This window comes from Phyllobates terribilis, unplaced genomic scaffold (genome assembly GCF_046119375.1).
Source record: "Phyllobates terribilis strain yellow unplaced genomic scaffold, ASM4611937v1 Scaffold_12__6_contigs__length_324123572, whole genome shotgun sequence".
In the NCBI taxonomy this organism is placed as follows: Eukaryota; Metazoa; Chordata; class Amphibia; order Anura; family Dendrobatidae; genus Phyllobates; species Phyllobates terribilis.
Genome location: NW_027362772.1, coordinates 309,455,926 through 309,476,394, shown reverse-complemented (window position 1 = coordinate 309,476,394; position 20,469 = coordinate 309,455,926). Strand labels below are relative to the sequence as shown.

Here is a 20,469-nt window from a genome sequence, read left to right as displayed (position 1 = left end):
CTGTGGAATAGTCATCTGAGGAGCTGGTTCTTTACTGTAAGAGCGGTAAATCTGTGGAATAGTCATCTGAGGAGCTGGTTCTTTACTGTAAGAGTGGTAAATCTGTGGAATAGTCACTTGAGGAGCTGGTTCTTTACTGTAAGAGTGGTAAATCTGTGGAATAGTCACCTGAGGAGCTGGTTCTTTACTGTAAGAGTGGTAAATCTGTGGAATAGTCACCTGAGGAGCTGGTTCTTTACTGTAAGAGTGGTAAATCTGTGGAATAGTCACCTGAGGAGCTGGTTCTTTACTGTAAGAGTGGTAAATCTGTGGAATAGTCACCTGAGGAGCTGGTTCTTTACTGTAAGAGTGGTAAATCTGTGGAATAGTCACCTGAGGAGCTGGTTCTTTACTGTAAGAGTGGTAAATCTGTGGAATAGTCACCTGAGGAGCTGGTTCTTTAGTGTAAGAGCGGTAAATCTGTGGAATAGTCATCTGAGGAGCTGGTTCTTTACTGTAAGAGCGGTAAATCTGTGGAATAGTCATCTGAGGAGCTGGTTCTTTACTGGAAGAGTGGTAAATCTGTGGAATAGTCACTTGAGGAGCTGGTTCTTTACTGTAAGAGTGGTAAATCTGTGGAATAGTCACCTGAGGAGCTGGTTCTTTAGTGTAAGAGTGGTAAATCTGTGGAATAGTCACCTGAGGAGCTGGTTCTTTACTGTAAGAGTGGTAAATCTGTGGAATAGTCACCTGAGGAGCTGGTTCTTTACTGTAAGAGCGGTAAATCTGTGGAATAGTCACCTGAGGAGCTGGTTCTTTACTGTAAGAGCTCCTCCAGCCTCGGCACCAGGCGCAGACGCCTCATGTTTCTGTGCGGACCACAGGGCTTTGTTATTACAGACTGTGAAGACTTTTACAACAATGACCAATGAGAATCTGTGTCATACAGGGCTGCCAAGGGCCCACCAGTAACACTGAGTCTGGGGTCCACTGCTACATGCAGCTACTACCGGACCTTCCGCACACATTACCGCTGCTTCTATATAACAATATTCTGGGAGTTTGGTGAATGATGAGAAGCTGCTTCTGTCTGTACATAGAAAATCCAGTGTATTGTGCCAACCATTGCTCATACAGTGATGAGGGGCCCACCGGGGAATTCTCCGCTTCCCTGTGGGCCGGTCCGAGAATTTCATCCGCACACACCGATCAGCTTCACAAACACTTCTACCTGGCAGAAAAAACGCATGTATGATCCACATGCGTTTTTCCTGCTAAGGAGAAGCGGAAAAAATCTGCAGCATTTCTGCATCGTGGGCACCTGATATACTGCAGGCTTGAGACATGTGACCGATCACATGGACATGACATCATCAAAGGTCCTTTAGCCCAGTTAGCCGACTCCTTCCATAACTGATCACATGGTTATGACATCATCACAGGTCCTTCAGCATTAGGATCTGCACTCTGTCGTGAGGTGGTCGAGCTGCGGGGAAGTCAGCACAGAGGGTCTGCCTGCGACCCCTCCGGCCCTCCCCGGTGAGTGTAGAGGAAGACCCCTCATCCGCCCCAGACCCCAAGTATGTGGAGCCTCTGCTGCTCCGGAGTCTGGGGGCGCGGGGGCCACCGATAGCGACGTAATGCTGCACACCGGACGAACGGCGGCTGAGGCTGAGATACACGATCCGCTGAGATACTCCTCACACTGAGATACACGATCCGCTGAGATACTCCTCACACTGAGATACGCGATCCGCTCAGATACACCCCACACTGAGATACACGATCCGCTCAGATACACCTCACACTGAGATACACGATCCGCTCAGATACTCCTCACACTGAGATACACGATCCGCTGAGATACTCCTCACACTGAGATACACGATCCGCTCAGATACACCTCACACTGAGATACACGATCCGCTCAGATACTCCTCACACTGAGATACACGATCCGCTCAGATACTCCTCACACTGAGATACACGATCCGCTCAGATACTCCTCACACTGAGATACACGATCCGCTCAGATACACCTCACCCTGAGATACACGATCCGCTCAGATACACCTCACACTGAGATACACGATCCGCTCAGATACTCCTCACACTGAGATACACGATCCGCTCAGATACACCTCACACTGAGATACACGATCCGCTCAGATACTCCTCACACTGAGATACACGATCCGCTCAGATACACCCCACACTGAGATACACGATCCGCTCAGATACACCTCACACTGAGATACACGATCCGCTCAGATACTCCTCACACTGAGATACACGATCCGCTCAGATACACCCCACACTGAGATACACGATCCGCTCAGATACTCCTCACACTGAGATACACGATCCGCTCAGATACACCGCACACTGAGATACACGATCCGCTCAGATACACCTCACACTGAGATACACGATCCGCTCAGATACTCCTCACACTGAGATACACGATCCGCTCAGATACACCCCACACTGAGATACACGATCCGCTCAGATACTCCTCACCCTGAGATCCGCGATCCGCTCAGATACACCTCACCCTGAGATCCGCGATCCGCTCGGCTACACCTCGCCCTGAGATCCGCGATCCGCTCGGCTACACCTCGCCCTGAGATCCGCGATCCGCTCGGCTACACCTCGCCCTGAGATCCGCGATCCGCTCGGCTACACCTCGCCCTGAGATCCGCGATCCGCTCGGCTACACCTCGCCCTGAGATCCGCGATCCGCTCGGCTACACCTCGCCCTGAGATCCGCGATCCGCTCGGCTACACCTCGCCCTGAGATCCGCGATCCGCTCGGCTACACCTCGCCCTGAGATCCGCGATCCGCTCGGCTACACCTCGCCCTGAGATCCGCGATCCGCTCGGCTACACCTCGCCCTGAGATCCGCGATCCGCTCGGCTACACCTCGCCCTGAGATCCGCGATCCGCTCGGCTACACCTCGCCCTGAGATCCGCGATCCGCTCGGCTACACCTCGCCCTGAGATCCGCGATCCGCTCGGCTACACCTCGCCCTGAGATCCGCGATCCGCTCGGCTACACCTCGCCCTGAGATCCGCGATCCGCTCGGCTACACCTCGCCCTGAGATCCGCGATCCGCTCGGCTACACCTCGCCCTGAGATCCGCGATCCGCTCGGCTACACCTCGCCCTGAGATCCGCGATCCGCTCGGCTACACCTCGCCCTGAGATCCGCGATCCGCTCGGCTACACCTCGCCCTGAGATCCGCGATCCGCTCGGCTACACCTCGCCCTGAGATCCGCGATCCGCTCGGCTACACCTCGCCCTGAGATCCGCGATCCGCTCGGCTACACCTCGCCCTGAGATCCGCGATCCGCTCGGCTACACCTCGCCCTGAGATCCGCGATCCGCTCGGCTACACCTCGCCCTGAGATCCGCGATCCGCTCGGCTACACCTCGCCCTGAGATCCGCGATCCGCTCGGCTACACCTCGCCCTGAGATCCGCGATCCGCTCGGCTACACCTCGCCCTGAGATCCGCGATCCGCTCGGCTACACCTCGCCCTGAGATCCGCGATCCGCTCGGCTACACCTCGCCCTGAGATCCGCGATCCGCTCGGCTACACCTCGCCCTGAGATCCGCGATCCGCTCGGCTACACCTCGCCCTGAGATCCGCGATCCGCTCGGCTACACCTCGCCCTGAGATCCGCGATCCGCTCGGCTACACCTCGCCCTGAGATCCGCGATCCGCTCGGCTACACCTCGCCCTGAGATCCGCGATCCGCTCGGCTACACCTCGCCCTGAGATCCGCGATCCGCTCGGCTACACCTCGCCCTGAGATCCGCGATCCGCTCGGCTACACCTCGCCCTGAGATCCGCGATCCGCTCGGCTACACCTCGCCCTGAGATCCGCGATCCGCTCGGCTACACCTCGCCCTGAGATCCGCGATCCGCTCGGCTACACCTCGCCCTGAGATCCGCGATCCGCTCGGCTACACCTCGCCCTGAGATCCGCGATCCGCTCGGCTACACCTCGCCCTGAGATCCGCGATCCGCTCGGCTACACCTCGCCCTGAGATCCGCGATCCGCTCGGCTACACCTCGCCCTGAGATCCGCGATCCGCTCGGCTACACCTCGCCCTGAGATCCGCGATCCGCTCGGCTACACCTCGCCCTGAGATCCGCGATCCGCTCGGCTACACCTCGCCCTGAGATCCGCGATCCGCTCGGCTACACCTCGCCCTGAGATCCGCGATCCGCTCGGCTACACCTCGCCCTGAGATCCGCGATCCGCTCGGCTACACCTCGCCCTGAGATCCGCGATCCGCTCGGCTACACCTCGCCCTGAGATACACCCCGCGCTGAGATACACGATCCGCTCAGATACGCCCCGCGCTGAGTTATAACTCACTGTGATGTACACTGCTGTGACAGCGTCTCCCCTCCACTGAGATACACCTGCAGCAGACTCCGCCGCGGTACACCCCGCACTCTGCCGTACTCCACCGTGCACACACTCCACCCCGCGATCCCTCCACTGTGCTGCCCCACTCTTTCACACTCTCCTGTGATCCGCCCATGCTTGGCTGGGATGCGCTTTGTGCTGAGGTACGCCCGGCGTCCGCTGACTGCAGAGTCTCCTTTCCTTCTCTTCTGATCTCCGGTTTCTCGGTCAGGGATGAATCCGGCATTCGTCTCCCATTCTTCGTACTTCGAGGCCAAGATGAAGAGCAAGAAACGGAGCCACAATGAGAAATACAGGCTGAAGTGTCTGCGGCTGCGGAGAATGGCGAAGGCGATGATCTTTGTGAGTAACCGACATCTCCATCGTCCTGGACTCGTCCTCTGCTGGAAGCTCCTGATTTCTGCTCCTGGGAAAGCTGGGTGACTGGCGATCTGGCAGCCGTGTCCGCCCTGAGCGTCCTGACCAGCAAATCCTCACTGCAGCATTCAGTTTCTGAACTTTCGGGCAGCTGAATGGTAAAGACGGTGGGAGTTGTAGTCGCGTCCATGTGGTAAATTCACCTCTGCTGATAAATCCATTCAGCTCAGCGTCACCCAGCTTTCCCAGGACCAGACAGAAGTAAGAAATGCTGACTACATCCTGTCACCGGAGACTGGAGGTTTTGCGCTTTGTGTCAATGCTTTGGATTTTATTGATGATGCTTTTTTTCTGTCCATGTTCCGTGATTCTCAGGAGAACGCAGCGCTATGTGACGAGATCGCCCGGATGGAAAACAAATTCACCAAAGCGAAGGATGAGCGGAGGTAACGGCCGCAGCCCGCGCTCAGGCACTGCTGGAGAGTCGTCGGATGGTTTGTTACAATGTATTAGTTTGCTCATAGAGGATTGTCCGGACTGGATACATTGTTACAAGGCGTTACCCCGGGATGGATAAAAATAAGAAAGTTTCTATTCACTGATGGGAAGCAGAGATTTTCAGAATGATGATGGGAAAACGTCATCTTCATTATATAAATGTATCACCCGCACTCAGAAATAGGCTGCTGATTCCCCCCCCCAGTGACAAGAGCGGGACCCCTGATTGTATGGAGCGACGGTCGAGCGCGTACATTACAAAATGTATGGCGTTTTGTCTGCCTCTGCCATATCTACAGACCACACGGGCGACTGCAGCACGACGCTCATGACTGCAGGACCCCCTATTCAATGGGCAGGTGTTACATTATCATTGTGGGTCAGACCCTCCAACATATAATCCTGATTTCAGGACGGCTGTAGAATATTATTATGCTGGGTTCTGGATTATCAGATGGCGGAGTATCGGAGATTCACTGTTTGGATCGGATTTGTTTTATTTTATGTTCCAGATTTTTACTAAAAAGGCTCCTGCAGCTGCAGGCGCTGAGCGAGGACGACCCGGCCGGGACGCACAGCTCCGGCTTATCTCTCAGCTATGACGTGTCCGGACTGAGCGACGGGAACCTGGAGATGAACCTGAGCGGCGCGGGGGACGATGGCGCGGCCAAAAAGATGAAGAAAGACCGTCGAGAAAAGGGCAAAGAAAACAAAGGAGAAGGCAAGGAGCGCAACGCACGGCAGAGTCATGCATGGCGAATTCTCTGCGGATTCTACCTTTTATTTTTGCACAAGTAAAATCCACAGAGTGAGTGCAGGGTCGCGAGTGCAGGGTCGCGAGGGCGATCGAGGGGCGAGGGCGATCGAGGGCCGGGGCGAGGGCGAGCGGGGACGAGCGTGAGCGAGGGGCGAGAGCGAGCGAAGGCAAGGGTGGGGGTGAGGGCGAGCGAGGGGCGAGGACTGGGGTGAGAGCGAGGGTGAAAGCGAGCATGCTGCACGTGTGACGCAGAAGATGTACTGCGGCTATATGCCACGACTATCGGTGGAGTTACCCTCCTGGTTACATCAAGACCATTGATCCAGGAAGACTGTGCAAAAAAATGTGTGGTATCTCCGGATGACCTAGTGGGGAATCACAGACAGAGTGTTATAGAAAATCCTCCCGGCAGCGCAGAGCATTTCGGCCGTGCCTGGTCCTTCCGGCAGCGCAGAGTATTTCGGCCGCGCCTGGTCCTCCCGGCAGCGCAGAGCATTTCGGCCGTGCCTGGTCCTCCCGGCAGCGCAGAGTATTTCGGCCGCGCCTGGTCCTCCCGGCAGCCGTGCCTTGGCCTCTATCACGGACACTTTCTCTTCTTTTCGCAGTTATGAAGAAATTCTCTAAGAAGAAGAGAGTGAGTGAAGGCGCGGCTCGGCGGCGGTGGGTGCAGCCAATCCTCCTGGACCCCTGCGGTCGCCCCGTCTTCCCCATTGTCTTGGATGGGTTGACTGTTTACAGTCTGGGAGAGGTGAGCGACGTCCCCACACGTTTCCCGATAAACTTGCTGCCAATTTTAAGGTTCTTTGCAACTGGTTTCACAACTACAACTCCCAGCAATCCCTGACAGCAGCAGTCTGCTGGGGGTTGTAGTTGTCTTATGTGTGTATATAATTTATGGATTTATTGTAGTGACTGACACATTTCTCCCTCCACAGATCGTATCCGACCGCAGCAGCTTCCATGACAAGGCGGCCATTTATCCGGTTGGCTTCTGCAGCACCAGAGTGTTCGTCAGTATGAGGAGCCCGGAGCAGAAGTGTCTGTACACTTGTCAGATAAAAGATGGCTGGTCTGGGCCCAAGGTCAGCACTCCTTTCTGGCGAGGCCTATGGGGTTAGAGTAACTACTAGCGCTGGCCTGTCGATGGAATTATGTTGCTTTCTCTATGCTTTACACTGCAGCTCTGCTTGCTCAGATTGGCTGCTCTGTGTAGCTGGAGATCTGACTTCCTATAGGACAGAAAATCATAAACTGCAAGTGACCAGAGCGCCTGCTTTTGGTTGGACGCGACGTTCTCGGCCGCTGATTAATCTCCTCTCTTGTCGTAGTTTGAGATCGTCCCCGAAGAAGATCCTCAGAACTCCATCATCGCCAACTCCGCCGCCGACTGTCACGCTGCTCTCCTGAAAAGTATTGGTGCGGTGCGGTAAGTGCAGCCGTGTGTGGTCCCAGCATCATGTCCGACACTCGTCACCTTCAGAGCTGCGCTCACAGTGCTGCTCACTCCTGCCAGCTCTCAGCACGTAGCTCTGCATCCTCTGCTGTGCTGCATTGTGTGGACCAGGAGCCGCACATCATGGCTTATTCCAGAGCCACAGGGAGCAGAATTGTGAATGCAGCTCTGGATGAGACCTGAAGATGAGAACAATAGTGACTCTTCTGTACATCATACGTAGATCTAACACATCTGTGCAGCTTTTTAATTGTGTTCCTTGCGTACAGCGTCTCACCATCTAGTGATCCAGGGATCACTAGTGGATTCCGGCAGGAGGGGACCGAGCGCAGATATCAGAGCCGTGACATCCACAGCAGCGTTCACACTGGGCACTCGCTCATCTCGGGCTTTTTATCTTTCCTCAGGGGGCACAATATCGCCGCCCAGAAGAGTGCGGGGGAATACTTCTTCGGGTTCACGCACCCCACGATACAGAACCTGATACAGAGCTGTCCAGGCGCCCGGAAATGTGTAAGGTGAGGACACAGCGAGTGTGAGTGTGTGTGTATATATATATATATATATATAATGTGTGAGGACACAGCATGTGTGTGTGTGTGTGTGTGTGTGTGTGTGTGTGTGTGTAAAAAAAAATATATATGTATGTATGTACAGTACAGACCAAAAGTTTGGACACACCTTCTCATTTAAAGATTTTTTCTGTATTTTCATTACTATGAAAATTGTACATTCACACTGAAGGCATCAAAACTATGAATTACCACATGTGGAATTATATACTTAACAAAAAAGTGTGAAACAACTGAAAATATGTCTTATATTCTAGGGTCTTCACAGTAGCCACCTTTTGCATTGATGACTGCTTTGCACACTCTTGGCATTCTCTTGATGAGCTTCAAGAGGTAGTCACCGGAAATGGTCTTCACTTCACAGGTGTGCCCTGTCAGGTTTAATAAGTGGGATTTCTTGCCTTATAAATGGGGTTGGGACCATCAGTTGTGTTGTGCAGAAGTCAGGTGGATACACAGCTGATAGTCCTACTGATAGACTGTTAGCAGTCATCAAAGCAAAAGGTGGCTACTGTGAAGACCCTAGAATATAAGACATATTTTCAGTTGTTTCACACTTTTTTGTTAAGTATATAATTCCACATGTGGTAATTCATAGTTTTGATGCCTTCAGTGTGAATGTACAATTTTCATAGTCATGAAAATACAGAAAAATCTTTAAATGAGAAGGTGTGTCCAAACTTTTGGTCTGAACTGTATGTGTAATATATATATGTGTGTGTATATATAATATATATATAATGTGTGAGGACACAGCGTGTGTATATATATATATATATATATATATATATATATATATATATATATATATATATATATATATATATATATATACATATACAGTGAGATAAAAAGTATTTGATTCTCTGCTGATTTTGCCCGTTTTCCCATCTACAGAGAATGGAGAGATCTGTAATTTTTATCGTAGGTACACGTCACCTGTGAGAGACAGAATCTAAAAATAAAAAACAAAATAACATTGCAGGATTTTACATAATTAATTTGCTTTTTATTGCGTGAAATAATATTTGGTCACCGATCAACCAGCATGAATTCTGGCTCTCACAGACCTGTTAGTTTTTCTTTAAGAAGCCCTCCTACTCTGCACTCATTACCTGTATTAATTGCACCTGTTTGAACTCGTTACCTGTATAAAAGACACCTGTCCACACACTCAATCACACTCCAACCTCTCCACCATGGCCAAGACCAAAGAGCTGTGTAAGGACACCAGGGACAAAATTGTAGACCTGCACAAGGCTGGGATGAGCTACAGGACAACAGGCAAGAAGCTTGGTGAGAAGGCAGCAACTGTTGGCGCAATTATTAGAAGATGAAAGAAACACAAGATGACTGTGAATCTTCCTCGGTCTGGGGCTCCATGCAACATCGCACCTCGTGGGGTAAGGATGATTCTGAGAAAGATCAGGAATCAGCCCAGAACTACATGGGAGGACCTGGTCACTGACCTGAAGAGAGCTGGGACCACAGTCTCAAACATTACCATTAGTAACACACTTCATCATGGATTAAAATCCTGCAGGGCACGCAAGGTCCCCCCTGGCACATGTCCAGGCCCGTTTGAAGTTGGTCAATGACCATCTGGATGATCCGAGGAGGCATGGGAGAAGGTCATGTGGTCAGATGAGACCAAAATAGAACTTTTTGGTATCAACTCCACTCGCCATATTTGGAGGAAGAAGAAGGATGAGACAACCCCAAGAACACCCTCCCAACCGTGAAGCATGGATTTTATTTTTCGATTCTGTCTCTCACAGGTGAAGTGTATCTACGATAAACAGGACAGACCTCTCCATTCTCTGTAGGTGGGAAAACGGGCAAAATCGGCCGTGTGTGAAATACTTATTTTTTTTCCGCTGTATATACCGTATATAATGTGTGTATACATATATACTCACTGTGTAATGTAACACTGACAGTCCGCGCAGCGCAGCAGTCACTTCTTCTATATCGCAGCTACGAGTGGGTGAAGTTTGAGGTGTGGAGGTCGGGAGACGGGCCGATGCCCCAGGAGATATCGGAGAAAAGCCCGGCCATAAACTTCGAGGCTTTCCAGAGACAATCGCTCACAGATGTCAAACCAGACGCCATCCTGACAGGTACCGCCTGCACTAAATATAATATCCTGCACTGTAATAAGATGTGATATCACCACTCCTCTTATATCCCCCTGTACTGTAATAAGATGTGATATCACCGCTCCTCTTATATCCCCCTGTACTGTAATAAGATGTGATATCACCGCTCCTCTTATATCACCCTGTACTGTAATAAGATGTGATATCACCGCTCCTCTTATATCACCTGTACTGTAATAAGATGTGATATCACCACTCCTCTTATATCCCCCTGTACTGTAATAAGATGTGATATCACCGCTCCTCTTATATCACCTGTACTGTAATAAGATGTGATATCACCGCTCCTCTTATATCCCCCTGTACTGTAATAAGATGTGATATCACCGCTCCTCTTATATCCCCCTGTACTGTAATAAGATGTGATATCACCGCTCCTCTTATATCACCTGTACTGTAATAAGATGTGATATCACCGCTCCTCTTATATCACCCTGTACTGTAATAAGATGTGATATCACCACTCCTCTTATATCACCTGTACTGTAATAAGATGTGATATCACCGCTCCTCTTATATCCCCCTGTACTGTAATAAGATGTGATATCACCGCTCCTCTTATATCACCTGTACTGTAATAAGATGTGATATCACCACTCCTCTTATATCTCCTGTACTGTAATAAGATGTGATATCACCGCTCCTCTTATCTCCTGTACTGTAATAAGATGTGATATCACCGCTCCTCTTATATCACCTGTACTGTAATAAGATGTGATATCACCGCTCCTCTTATATCTCCTTGTACTGTAATAAGATGTGATATCACCGCTCCTCTTATATCTCCTGTACTGTAATAAGATGTGATATCACCGCTCCTCTTATATCTCCTGTACTGTAATAAGATGTGATATCACCGCTCCTCTTATATCTCCTGTACTGTAATAAGATGTGATATCACCGCTCCTCTTATATCACCTGTACTGTAATAAGATGTGATATCACCGCTCCTCTTATATCTCCCTGTACTGTAATAAGATGTGATATCACCGCTGCTCTTATATCTCCTGTACTGTAATAAGATGTGATATCACCGCTCCTCTTATATCTCCTGTACTGTAATAAGATGTGATATCACCGCTCCTCTTATATCACCTGCACTGTAATAAGATGTGATATCACCGCTCCTCTTATATCTCCTGTACTGTAATAAGATGTGATATCACCGCTCCTCTTATATCACCCTGTACTGTAATAAGATGTGATATCACCGCTCCTCTTATATCTCCTGCACTGTAATAAGATGCGATATCACCGCTCCTCTTATATCTCCTGTACTGTAATAAGATGCGATATCACCGCTCCTCTTATATCACCTGTACTGTAATAAGATGTGATATCACCGCTCCTCTTATATCACCCTGTACTGTAATAAGATGTGATATCACCGCTCCTCTTATTACATCTCCGTCCATTATACTTAGTGTGTGTGTGTATATATATATATATATATATATATATATATATATATATATATATATATATATATATATATATATATATATACACACACACACTATTTCATTACAGTTTCTGGCTTCTGTATTGCAGGGACATTAGATCTCCCGGAGATCCACGCCGCACACGATTATATCTCCACCTACCAGGAGATGTTCTTGGCTCCGTCTCAGCTTTCCCGGCACCTGAAGTCTCCGCCTGGTCACCAGTACAGCGCGCCGGGGTCTCCGGAGTGACAGCGGTAGATGTCAGCCATAATATCACAATGTAAGACTTGTCGCCCCCCTGCCTGCACCAGAGCGGGGCCGACTCCGCATTCCTCCGCAGGTGTCCTGCGGTATCTGGCAGCAGATCCTGAGCGGCGCTCGCTGCGACTTCCAGGGGCCCAACGAAACACCTGGACCCTCATCCTGCTCCGGACCGTTACTGAAGGTACAATCCTCTGTAGACCGGTGACTCCCCGCCCCCGTCGGTCGCTGGATTCTCACTTTTGCCCGTTTTTTCTGCTTCCATCACATTAATTACAAGAACCGACGATCTCCCCTACCCGACAGGCGCCACTGTCACATCAGCCGGCAGTGGCGTTAATGTCATGTCTGATCAGTGTACGTTGTATTTATTACGAGTGTCTCTGTGTTCTGCTGAGAGCGGTGTCGTCACACTGTGTCACGTTCGGCCGCTTTGTTCCCTTCCTGTAGATTTTCTTTTGTACATTTCTCAGAAATAAACGATAAAAAGTAAACCGCGACGTTTCCGGTCATTATTGTTATTTATGACTTTAAACCCGTAGCTCTCTGGCTATAAAAACAACTACAAGTCCCAGCATGTCCGGCCAGCAGCAGGCGGTAAATGTCCGGGTGTGAGGTTATTATAGGACTGGTCCTGTCTGACGTATCAGTGCCAGACTGGGGGGTCCTGAGTGTGAGAGTGTGGGGGTCTCCTGATTAGGATCCCTGACCCGGCCGGCCTGCCCTCACTGACATCCGTGCAATACCTCATGTCTCCAGTGGAGGTGCTGCAGGGAAACTGGGAACTTATATCCAAGTTCTTGCACTAATAGCAGCTATTTACCGGGGTCCTAACAGCCCTAACAGGGAGAGATGGAGCCAAATTACAGTGGAGTCATTACCCCGAGCAGCCAATCAGGTCACAGCTCTCATATTCCCAGCAGCTTGTGAAAAATGTAAGCTGGAACCGGATTGGTTGTCCTGCGCTGGTTTGGAAATATTTCCCCTATATTCTATCAGAACTTTCTTGCTGTCAGTGAATGGAAATATTCGTATTAATATTCACAAAATAACCAGTCGTCCTGCTCACACAGCTGTAGGGTTGTTACAATGTATCAGAGCACAAGAAGATTGTGAGAATCGCTGAGGACCGTCTGCACCGATACATTGTAGCAAACCCTCAGCAAGGCATGGTCTGAATGTACAATGATTCCATTCACTGACAGCGAGCAAAAAGTATTAAGACACAAAAAGAACGTTGCATCATACAAATATTCACTTTATTTACATAGGACTGCACGACCGCAGGAAATGGAATTTGTGCTTTCTGGTAAGGGGTTTTTGGGGCGACTCTCGAACAGCGGGTGTCTGCCCTACAGCAGCATGGGGTAACAAGAGCCCCCCAAAAGAAGACGATTGTGTCCATCAGTAATGAGCAGGAAATGATGGGGGTTGTCATCCAGCGCCTCCTGGAACCCGCTCCAATAAGTAACAGAAGGCGGCGGCTCCACCGGACACATCCACTACTTACTGGCCTCGGTCTTTACCATTTCTGGAAAGGAAAAAATAATTAGTTCTAGCCCCTGATACCATCAGTGTTATCATAGGGACATTTATGGTTAAAGTTCACATTGGGACAAAACATATATTCTTCATCTCCTAAACACAGTAAGGGCTGTGGGGGAGGGTAACGACCACGAACAGCTGTCACCAGAGGTTATAACCTGCTAGAACTGTCCCCTCTTTGTCGTGTCAGTCTATACTGTAGTGCTAGCAATTCCATTCATTACAATGCTCAGGATGTACAGAGCTACAGGTCCCTTTCAGATAGGGGGCGCTGTGGAGGTATCCCACAAATGACAATGTAGCAGACGGGCTGCTGTAACCCTGGAATTAAAGGGACGGATTATCAAACTGTCAGAATAAAGGATCGGCCTTTCTAAGTGATCAGACCTGGAATTAAAGGGCTCTTCCCATGTTAGGAAATTATCCCTGCACATTATGATCTTTCCGCTCAGTGTTTGTCTGACACCAATGAGCGGAACGATGGCGCTGTGGAGTCACCGCCATCAGCTCCTACAATGGGAATGCCCCTTTTAAGGAAGGCTCCTGGTGACTCTTACCGAAGCGGTTTGGTTGGGCTTCGGTTGCCGCCGGGTCTTTCTCGCACGCTGAGAAGTCAGGTGGCGTCTGGTAGTCCTCGTCCATTCCCACCAGCAGCGTCATGAAGTCCACCACCGTGTCAATCTTCTCGTTGTGCCGCGTCGTCTTCTTCAATGTGCACAGGACACTCAGGCGCCCGAAGGACTTGAGCTCAGAAATATTGGCGCGGAGGAACATGATGATGATGTTCAGGTCGTTGATGGGGCAGCCGAGCATCTTGTTGGTGAGTAGGTCGAAGGCCGGCAGCATCTCGTACACGTTCAGGAACTGCTTGTCCCAGTGGAAGACTTTGCTGATATTGAAGAGGATGACGGGAAGAAGCAGCAGGTAAACGGCGGCGTGGACCGCGCTGATCACCTGGAAGATGCTCAGAGACACCAACTTACACTTCACAAACTCCGATCCCGACGGTTCGGACACGAGGAACCCCGGAGACACGTGACAGTTAAACTCCTCCCGGTGGAAGACGCTGAGATGGAAGAATCCGAGGTAGAAGCAGGTGATGATGATCAGGAGCACGAGGAGCAGGTTCCGCAGGATGTAGGTGAACGCGATGTAGTGCGACCGCTGCTTACAGCTCAGGTACTTCTCCAGCAGAGGAAACTCAAAGTATCGGACATGACGAGCACTGCAAATAAACGTTCAGATCAGTTCAGATGTAGCCACCACTAGGGGGAGCTCCCTGTATACAGAGACAAGGGATAAGATTCTGTCTGCAGCCATCACTAGGGGGAGCTCCCTGTATACAGAGATACATGATAAGATCCTGTCTGCAGCCACCACTAGGGGGAGCTTCCTGTATACAGAGATACATGATAAGATTCTGTCTGCAGCCACCACTAGGGGGAGCTCCCTGTATACAGAGATACGTGATAAGATGCTGTCTGCAGCCACCACTAGGGGGAGCTTCCTGTATACAGAGATACATGATAAGATTCTGTCTGCAGGCACCACTAGGGGGAGCTCCCTGTATACAGAGATACATGATGAGATCCTGTCTGCAGCCACCACTAGGGGGAGCTCCCTGTATACAGAGATACATGATGAGATCCTGTCTGCAGCCACCACTAGGGGGAGCTCCCTGTATATCTAAAAAATAATTGTAAAAAAATGAAAAAACATTAAACTATATTGTCCACCACTGGACAACCGCTATTTAAAGGGGTTGTCCATTACTTAGTTTTTAGGCTCATAGTGAAAAGAAAAAAAAAACAGGCAGGTACAGTAGTTGCTAACAGAAACTGTTTCACATTAATCTGGACTCAGATTCTTTCGTCTATGGTTAATGGTTATAAATAAAGGTTATAATTTATTAGGAGGGTAATTATTTCTGGCACAAAGTTGAGAATTTACACCCTATAATTCTACAGTCTGAGCTTTACCTGCCTGTTCTACCCGCCGCCGCCGGCTCAGGATAGTCACTGACCGCTGCTACTGGTAGATTTAGCTGCTCCACATCACAGCAGCTCTTTTTCTTGCGTTCCGCTCTGTCGATGGGGCGCGACTGACCGTGTCATACTGACTGACAGCCGGAGTCATACTGACTGACAGCCGGTGTCATACTGACTGACAGCCGGAGTCCTGCAGCTCGGGAGCGGCGAGCTAGATCTCAATCAGATGAGTAGCTCTATCAACGTGACGTCAATGGAAACCGGTGAACCGCCGGCAGAAGCATCGGTGACCGCTCTGCGCCGGCAGAGATCAGCACTGGGCAACTACCGGCCCATTAGCTCTTCCGCCCATAGTAAAAGAATTAAATAGTCATGGATAACCCCTTTAATCACAATGTGGGTGTGGCTATTCCCAATAGGTCTCACTTGACATTATTGTGTCAGGTGACCGCTGCTATCAATCAATTGTGCTCTGATTCCCCCTTTTGCACTGTTACATTGTATCGCTCTTCGCACCTTTTCAGCTCTTCCCAGAACAGCTGCGGGTCGGGGCAGGTCCGATGGGTCTTCAGCAAATGTTGCACCAGTTTAATGGATCGGTTGTAGGACTTGTCGAGCTCGTCGATGATGAAGAGGAGATCAGGATACAATGCAGACTTCGAAATGTATCTCCACAGCGCGCAGGGAATATACATCACCACGGCAACGATTGTCAGGGTGAACGGGAACACCTGCCGAAATCAGAGGACGGAACAGAGCAGAACGTCAGGTATTCAGCCTGGAAGCTCCTGGGACCCAAACTACCTGTAATATCGGGGTCTTCTATGGGGTAGGAGGGGCTCAGCCTCCACAAATCAGGGTACCTGCTGCCCCTGCACCCACTATGGTGCAATCCCTGGTTGTCCCATATCATTTCATCATAAATATAAGCTGCCAAGAAGGGGCCACGCCTAAGGACCCTTAATAAGATTTCAGGACCTTTCCTTTGCCTAATAAAAGGGGCTGACACATAAATCAAGTTAAAATAAAAGGTCTCAAAAGGCTTTTACTTCTATTTTAAACTAGTTTGTGTTATATCCACCCAGAAAATATACATTGTCCATCTTTTTTTTTCATCTCTGTACTTTCTTTCACCATCTCCTGTTCCACATCCCTATCAGTCAGTCTCCTTCCCCTTCTGGAAGCTGTAAATACGGCCCCAAGAAAGTTTTTCTACAGGATAAATGATAATTGAGCCATAATTTCTGGAGCATTGAAGAGGTAAAAGACAAATCTCAGGAGTCTTCTGAGATATACCGACATGTACTGCAGAGATTGAGCTCCTTCCCTGACACGCAGGCAGAAAGGTTTCTATTGGCTGTTCTGCCGTGATCAGAGGATCACAATGCAAAGACTAGGTGGTTGGGAGAGTGACTGAGCGTGTGTGTCCTCCAGCACTCGGCTCATTAGGTGGAGGGGACTGAGCGTGTGTGTCCTCCAGCACTCTGCTCATTAGGTGGATGGGACTGAGCGTGTGTGTCCTCCAGCACTCGGCTAATTAGGTGGATGGGACTGAGCGTGTGTGTCCTCCAGAACTCGGCTCATTGGGTGGAGGGGACTGAGCGTGTGTGTCCTCCAGCACTCGGCTCATTGGGTGGAGGGGACTGAGCGTGTGTGTCCTCCAGCACTCGGCTCATTGGGTGGAGGGGACTGAGCGTGTGTGTCCTCCAGCACTCGGCTCATTGGGTGGAAGGGACTGAGCGTGTGTGTCCTCCAGCACTCGGCTCATTGGGTGGACGGAACCGAGCGTGTGTGTCCTCCAGCACTCAGCTCATTAGGTGGAGGGGACTGAGCATGTGTATCCTCTAGCACTCGGCTCATTGGGTAGACGTGCATAATAGTATACATTGTGAACACCAGGTGGCGCCGTAATATGTAAGAAAATCTCAGAATTCTGGGCTGGATGCAGCTAAATACATGATGTAATATACAATTACTGCCCTATTGTTCCACCATTATTGCGCTATAACTGAGCCCTGCCATCGTGATTGCGGTCTGGATCTATAGATGTCACATACGGACGTCCCTCCCGTGTCCCCATCTTACCTTATGTATCCAGAGAGAAGTGGCCGACAGCTCCCCGTCCTCCGTGAAGTCGTGGTGCGTCAGTGACTGCCAGCAGTGCTTGTCCACGTACTGCACTTGCTTTGCGGTAAAATTGCTTGGAGGGAAGCATATAATCTGTGACCCTGTAACAGAGGGGGGGGGGCGAGGGCGGAAGGGGTCATCGTACTTTAGGATGACATCACAGACATTGACCCTATTAGGATATGGAGGCATTATTACTTGAATAAATATATTTTTCTTGCAATAGGATGACATTATACCTATTTTCTACATCCTCTATGTATTACGGTACACAGCAGGCTGCAGAATGAGTAACCGTGGAATCTGTCAGTGAGCTCGTTCCGGTCTGTAACTCTTATCTCTTTGATGAGGGCATAAATCATCTTAGAACATTGTTCCGGAGAAGAGAGATAAGAGTTACTGACCACATCCACCTCATCGGTAACTCCGGTGGTCCCATTGGACTCATACTCAGCCCTCGGGCTCTTCAGAACCACATTGTCTGGATCAGTGAGGGTCCAAGTGTGATCGGGGAGTTATCGTCCACCCTACAGATAGCAGGTAGTTTCTAATCTTGGCACATGCACTTCGGGGGAGGGGGGGGGGGATTCAGTGTTGCCGCAGCCATGGCAGTGCCCATAGGAGCTGTCAACCAGCATTTGTTACACACTGCTTGCTTTTTTTTTTTTTTTTTTTTCCTTTTACTCTGTGTCAGTCTTCACTGCAGTACTGGCATTGTATTCCTGAACCAGGCAGAACAGGATGAACAGAAAACTTGGGGATGTAAATAAGTGAAATGGGGGGAAACAGAATTGAAAAGTGATACAAGACCCTGAGGTTATAATCAGTAACGAAGCTTCGGCTGTGATCTGTGGGGGAGGGGAATATATATATATACACATATATACATGCATATAACTGTCCTCACCTGAAGAAAGTTCCCGAGCAAAAGTCAATGAGACGAGCAGCAGGGGGAGACCGACGGAGACCACCTTAATGATGCGATCCAGGGGTAACTCCAGGCGGAGGCCTTTCTTATTAGGGGGGACATCCGGCAGTAAAGCATCTGCGAGCATGTACTCCGCCGCCCTGTGTGCTATCGACATGATGGCTGCTAAAAATCACCAAAAATCTAAAAGAAATCTGCAAAAATCTGGAAAATCAGCAAAAAAAAAAAAAAAAAAAAGAAAAAGAAAGCCCCCGAATATTCACAGGATCCCCCCGAGCCCCGGCTCGCACTGACGCAGCCGCCGCCTCCCGGAGACTAAATACCCAGCAGAAAACTCCAAAAATAAATCCAACATTACCTAAAATACCCCGAAATGTTCCCGGTTACTGACGCCTTATAATTTACTGACCACAAGCTGTAATCCTGCAGCCTGGACCCCGGGGACCCCGAGCAGCAGATGTGGCCCCCGCCGGTGTCCTGACAATTACAGAGAGCGGCTTCTATATAGAGATCAGAGGGGGAAGAGCCGTCATTATCCACAGAGACCCCCAGAAAGAGGTCGCCCCGCAGCACCGACAACTCAGGGGCCCCATGGGGCTATATACTGCTCTACACAGGGGCCCCATGGGGCTATATACTGCTCTACACAGGGGCCCCATGGGGCTATATACTGCTCTACACTGGGGCCCCATGGGGCTATATACTGCTCTACACAGGGGCCCCATGGGGCTATACACTGCTCTACACAGGGGCCCCATGGGGCTATATACTGCTCTACACAGGGGCCCCATGGGGCTATATACTGCTCTACACAGGGGCCCCATGGGGCTATATACTGCTCTACACAGGGGCCCCATAAGGCTATACACTGCTCTACACAGGGGCCCCATGGGGCTATACACTGCTCTACACAGGGGCCCCATGGGGCTATATACTGCTCTACACAGGGGCCCCATGAGGCTATATACTGCTATACACAGGGGCACCATAAGGCTATACACTGCTATACACAGGGGCCCCATGGGGCTATATAATGCTATACACAGGGGCCCCATAAGGCTATATACTGCTATACACAGGGGCCCCATAAATCTATACACTGCTATACACAGGGGCCCCATGGGGCTATATAATGCTATACACAGGGGCCCCATAAGGCTATATACTGCTATACACAGGGGCCCCATAAGGCTATATACTGCTCTACTCAGGGGCCCCATGGTGCTATACACTGCTCTACACAGGGGCCCCATGGAGCTATATACAGGGACCCCATGAGGCTATATACAGCTATACACAGGGGCCCTATGGGGCTATATACTGCTCTACACAGGGGCCCCATAAGGCTATACACTGCTCTACACAGGGGCCCCATGGTGCTATATACTGCTATACACAGGGGCCCCAATGGGGCTATACACTGCTCTAAACAGGGGCCCCATAAGGCTATACACTGCTCTACACAGGGGCCCCATAAGGCTATATACTGCTCTACACAGGGGCCCCATAAAGCTATATACTGCTCTACACAAGGACCCCATGGAGCTATATACAGGGACCCCATGAGGCTATATACTGCTATACACAGGGGCCCTATGGGGCTATATACTGCTCTACACAGGGGCCCCAGGGGGCTACACAGCTCTGCACAGGGGCCACATAAGGCTATATACTGCTCTATACAGGGGCCCCATAAGGCTATATACTGCTCTACACAGGGGCCCCAGGGGGCTATACACTGCTCTACAAGGGGTCCCCCATAAGGCTATATACTGCTCTACACAGGGGCCCCATAGAGCTATACATGGCCGGACACAGGGGCCCCATAGAGCTATACATGGCTGGACACAGGGGCCCCATAGAGCTATACATGGCTGGACACAGGGGCCCCATAGAGCTATACATGGCTGGACACAGGGGCCCCATAGAGCTATACACTGCTCTACACAGGGTCCC

General features: G+C 50.2%; 2 protein-coding genes across 2 annotated transcripts; one reads left to right on the top strand and one right to left on the bottom strand.

Moving 5' to 3' along the window:
• Positions 1-1,362: 1,362 nt before the first annotated feature.
• Positions 1,363-12,419, top strand: TBRG1 (transforming growth factor beta regulator 1). The gene is made up of 10 exons (XM_073657383.1): positions 1,363-1,518; positions 4,635-4,765; positions 5,156-5,226; positions 5,791-5,999; positions 6,641-6,783; positions 6,971-7,117; positions 7,364-7,461; positions 7,896-8,006; positions 10,038-10,180; positions 11,771-12,419. Exons 2-10 carry the CDS (start codon positions 4,637-4,639, stop codon positions 11,911-11,913), a joined length of 1,194 nt encoding a protein of 397 aa, XP_073513484.1. The 5' UTR covers positions 1,363-1,518; positions 4,635-4,636; the 3' UTR covers positions 11,914-12,419.
• Positions 12,420-13,167: 748 nt separating this feature from the next.
• Positions 13,168-19,187, bottom strand: PANX3 (pannexin 3). The gene is made up of 5 exons (XM_073655464.1): positions 18,493-19,187; positions 17,544-17,686; positions 15,975-16,189; positions 14,028-14,695; positions 13,168-13,456 (listed from the first exon to the last, which is right to left on the bottom strand). The coding sequence occupies exons 1-5, from the start codon at positions 18,668-18,670 to the stop codon at positions 13,428-13,430; spliced, it is 1,233 nt and encodes a 410-aa protein (XP_073511565.1). The 5' UTR covers positions 18,671-19,187; the 3' UTR covers positions 13,168-13,427.
• Between the last annotated feature and the right edge of the window lie 1,282 nt (positions 19,188-20,469).

Coding starts and splice junctions, on each gene's coding strand:
- PANX3 (XM_073655464.1), bottom strand. CDS start 18,670: ATGTCGATAGCACACAGGGCGGCGGAGTACATGCTCGCAGATGCTTTA. Junction 16,190..17,543: donor CTTCTCTCTGGATACATAAG/GTAAGATGGGGA, acceptor TGATTTCGGCAG/GTGTTCCCGTTCACCCTGAC. Junction 13,457..14,027: donor AGCCCAACCAAACCGCTTCG/GTAAGAGTCACC, acceptor TTTCCTTTCCAG/AAATGGTAAAGACCGAGGCC.
- TBRG1 (XM_073657383.1), top strand. CDS start 4,637: ATGAATCCGGCATTCGTCTCCCATTCTTCGTACTTCGAGGCCAAGATG. Junction 6,000..6,640: donor CAAAGAAAACAAAGGAGAAG/GCAAGGAGCGCA, acceptor TTCTTTTCGCAG/TTATGAAGAAATTCTCTAAG. Junction 7,118..7,363: donor ATGGCTGGTCTGGGCCCAAG/GTCAGCACTCCT, acceptor CTCTTGTCGTAG/TTTGAGATCGTCCCCGAAGA.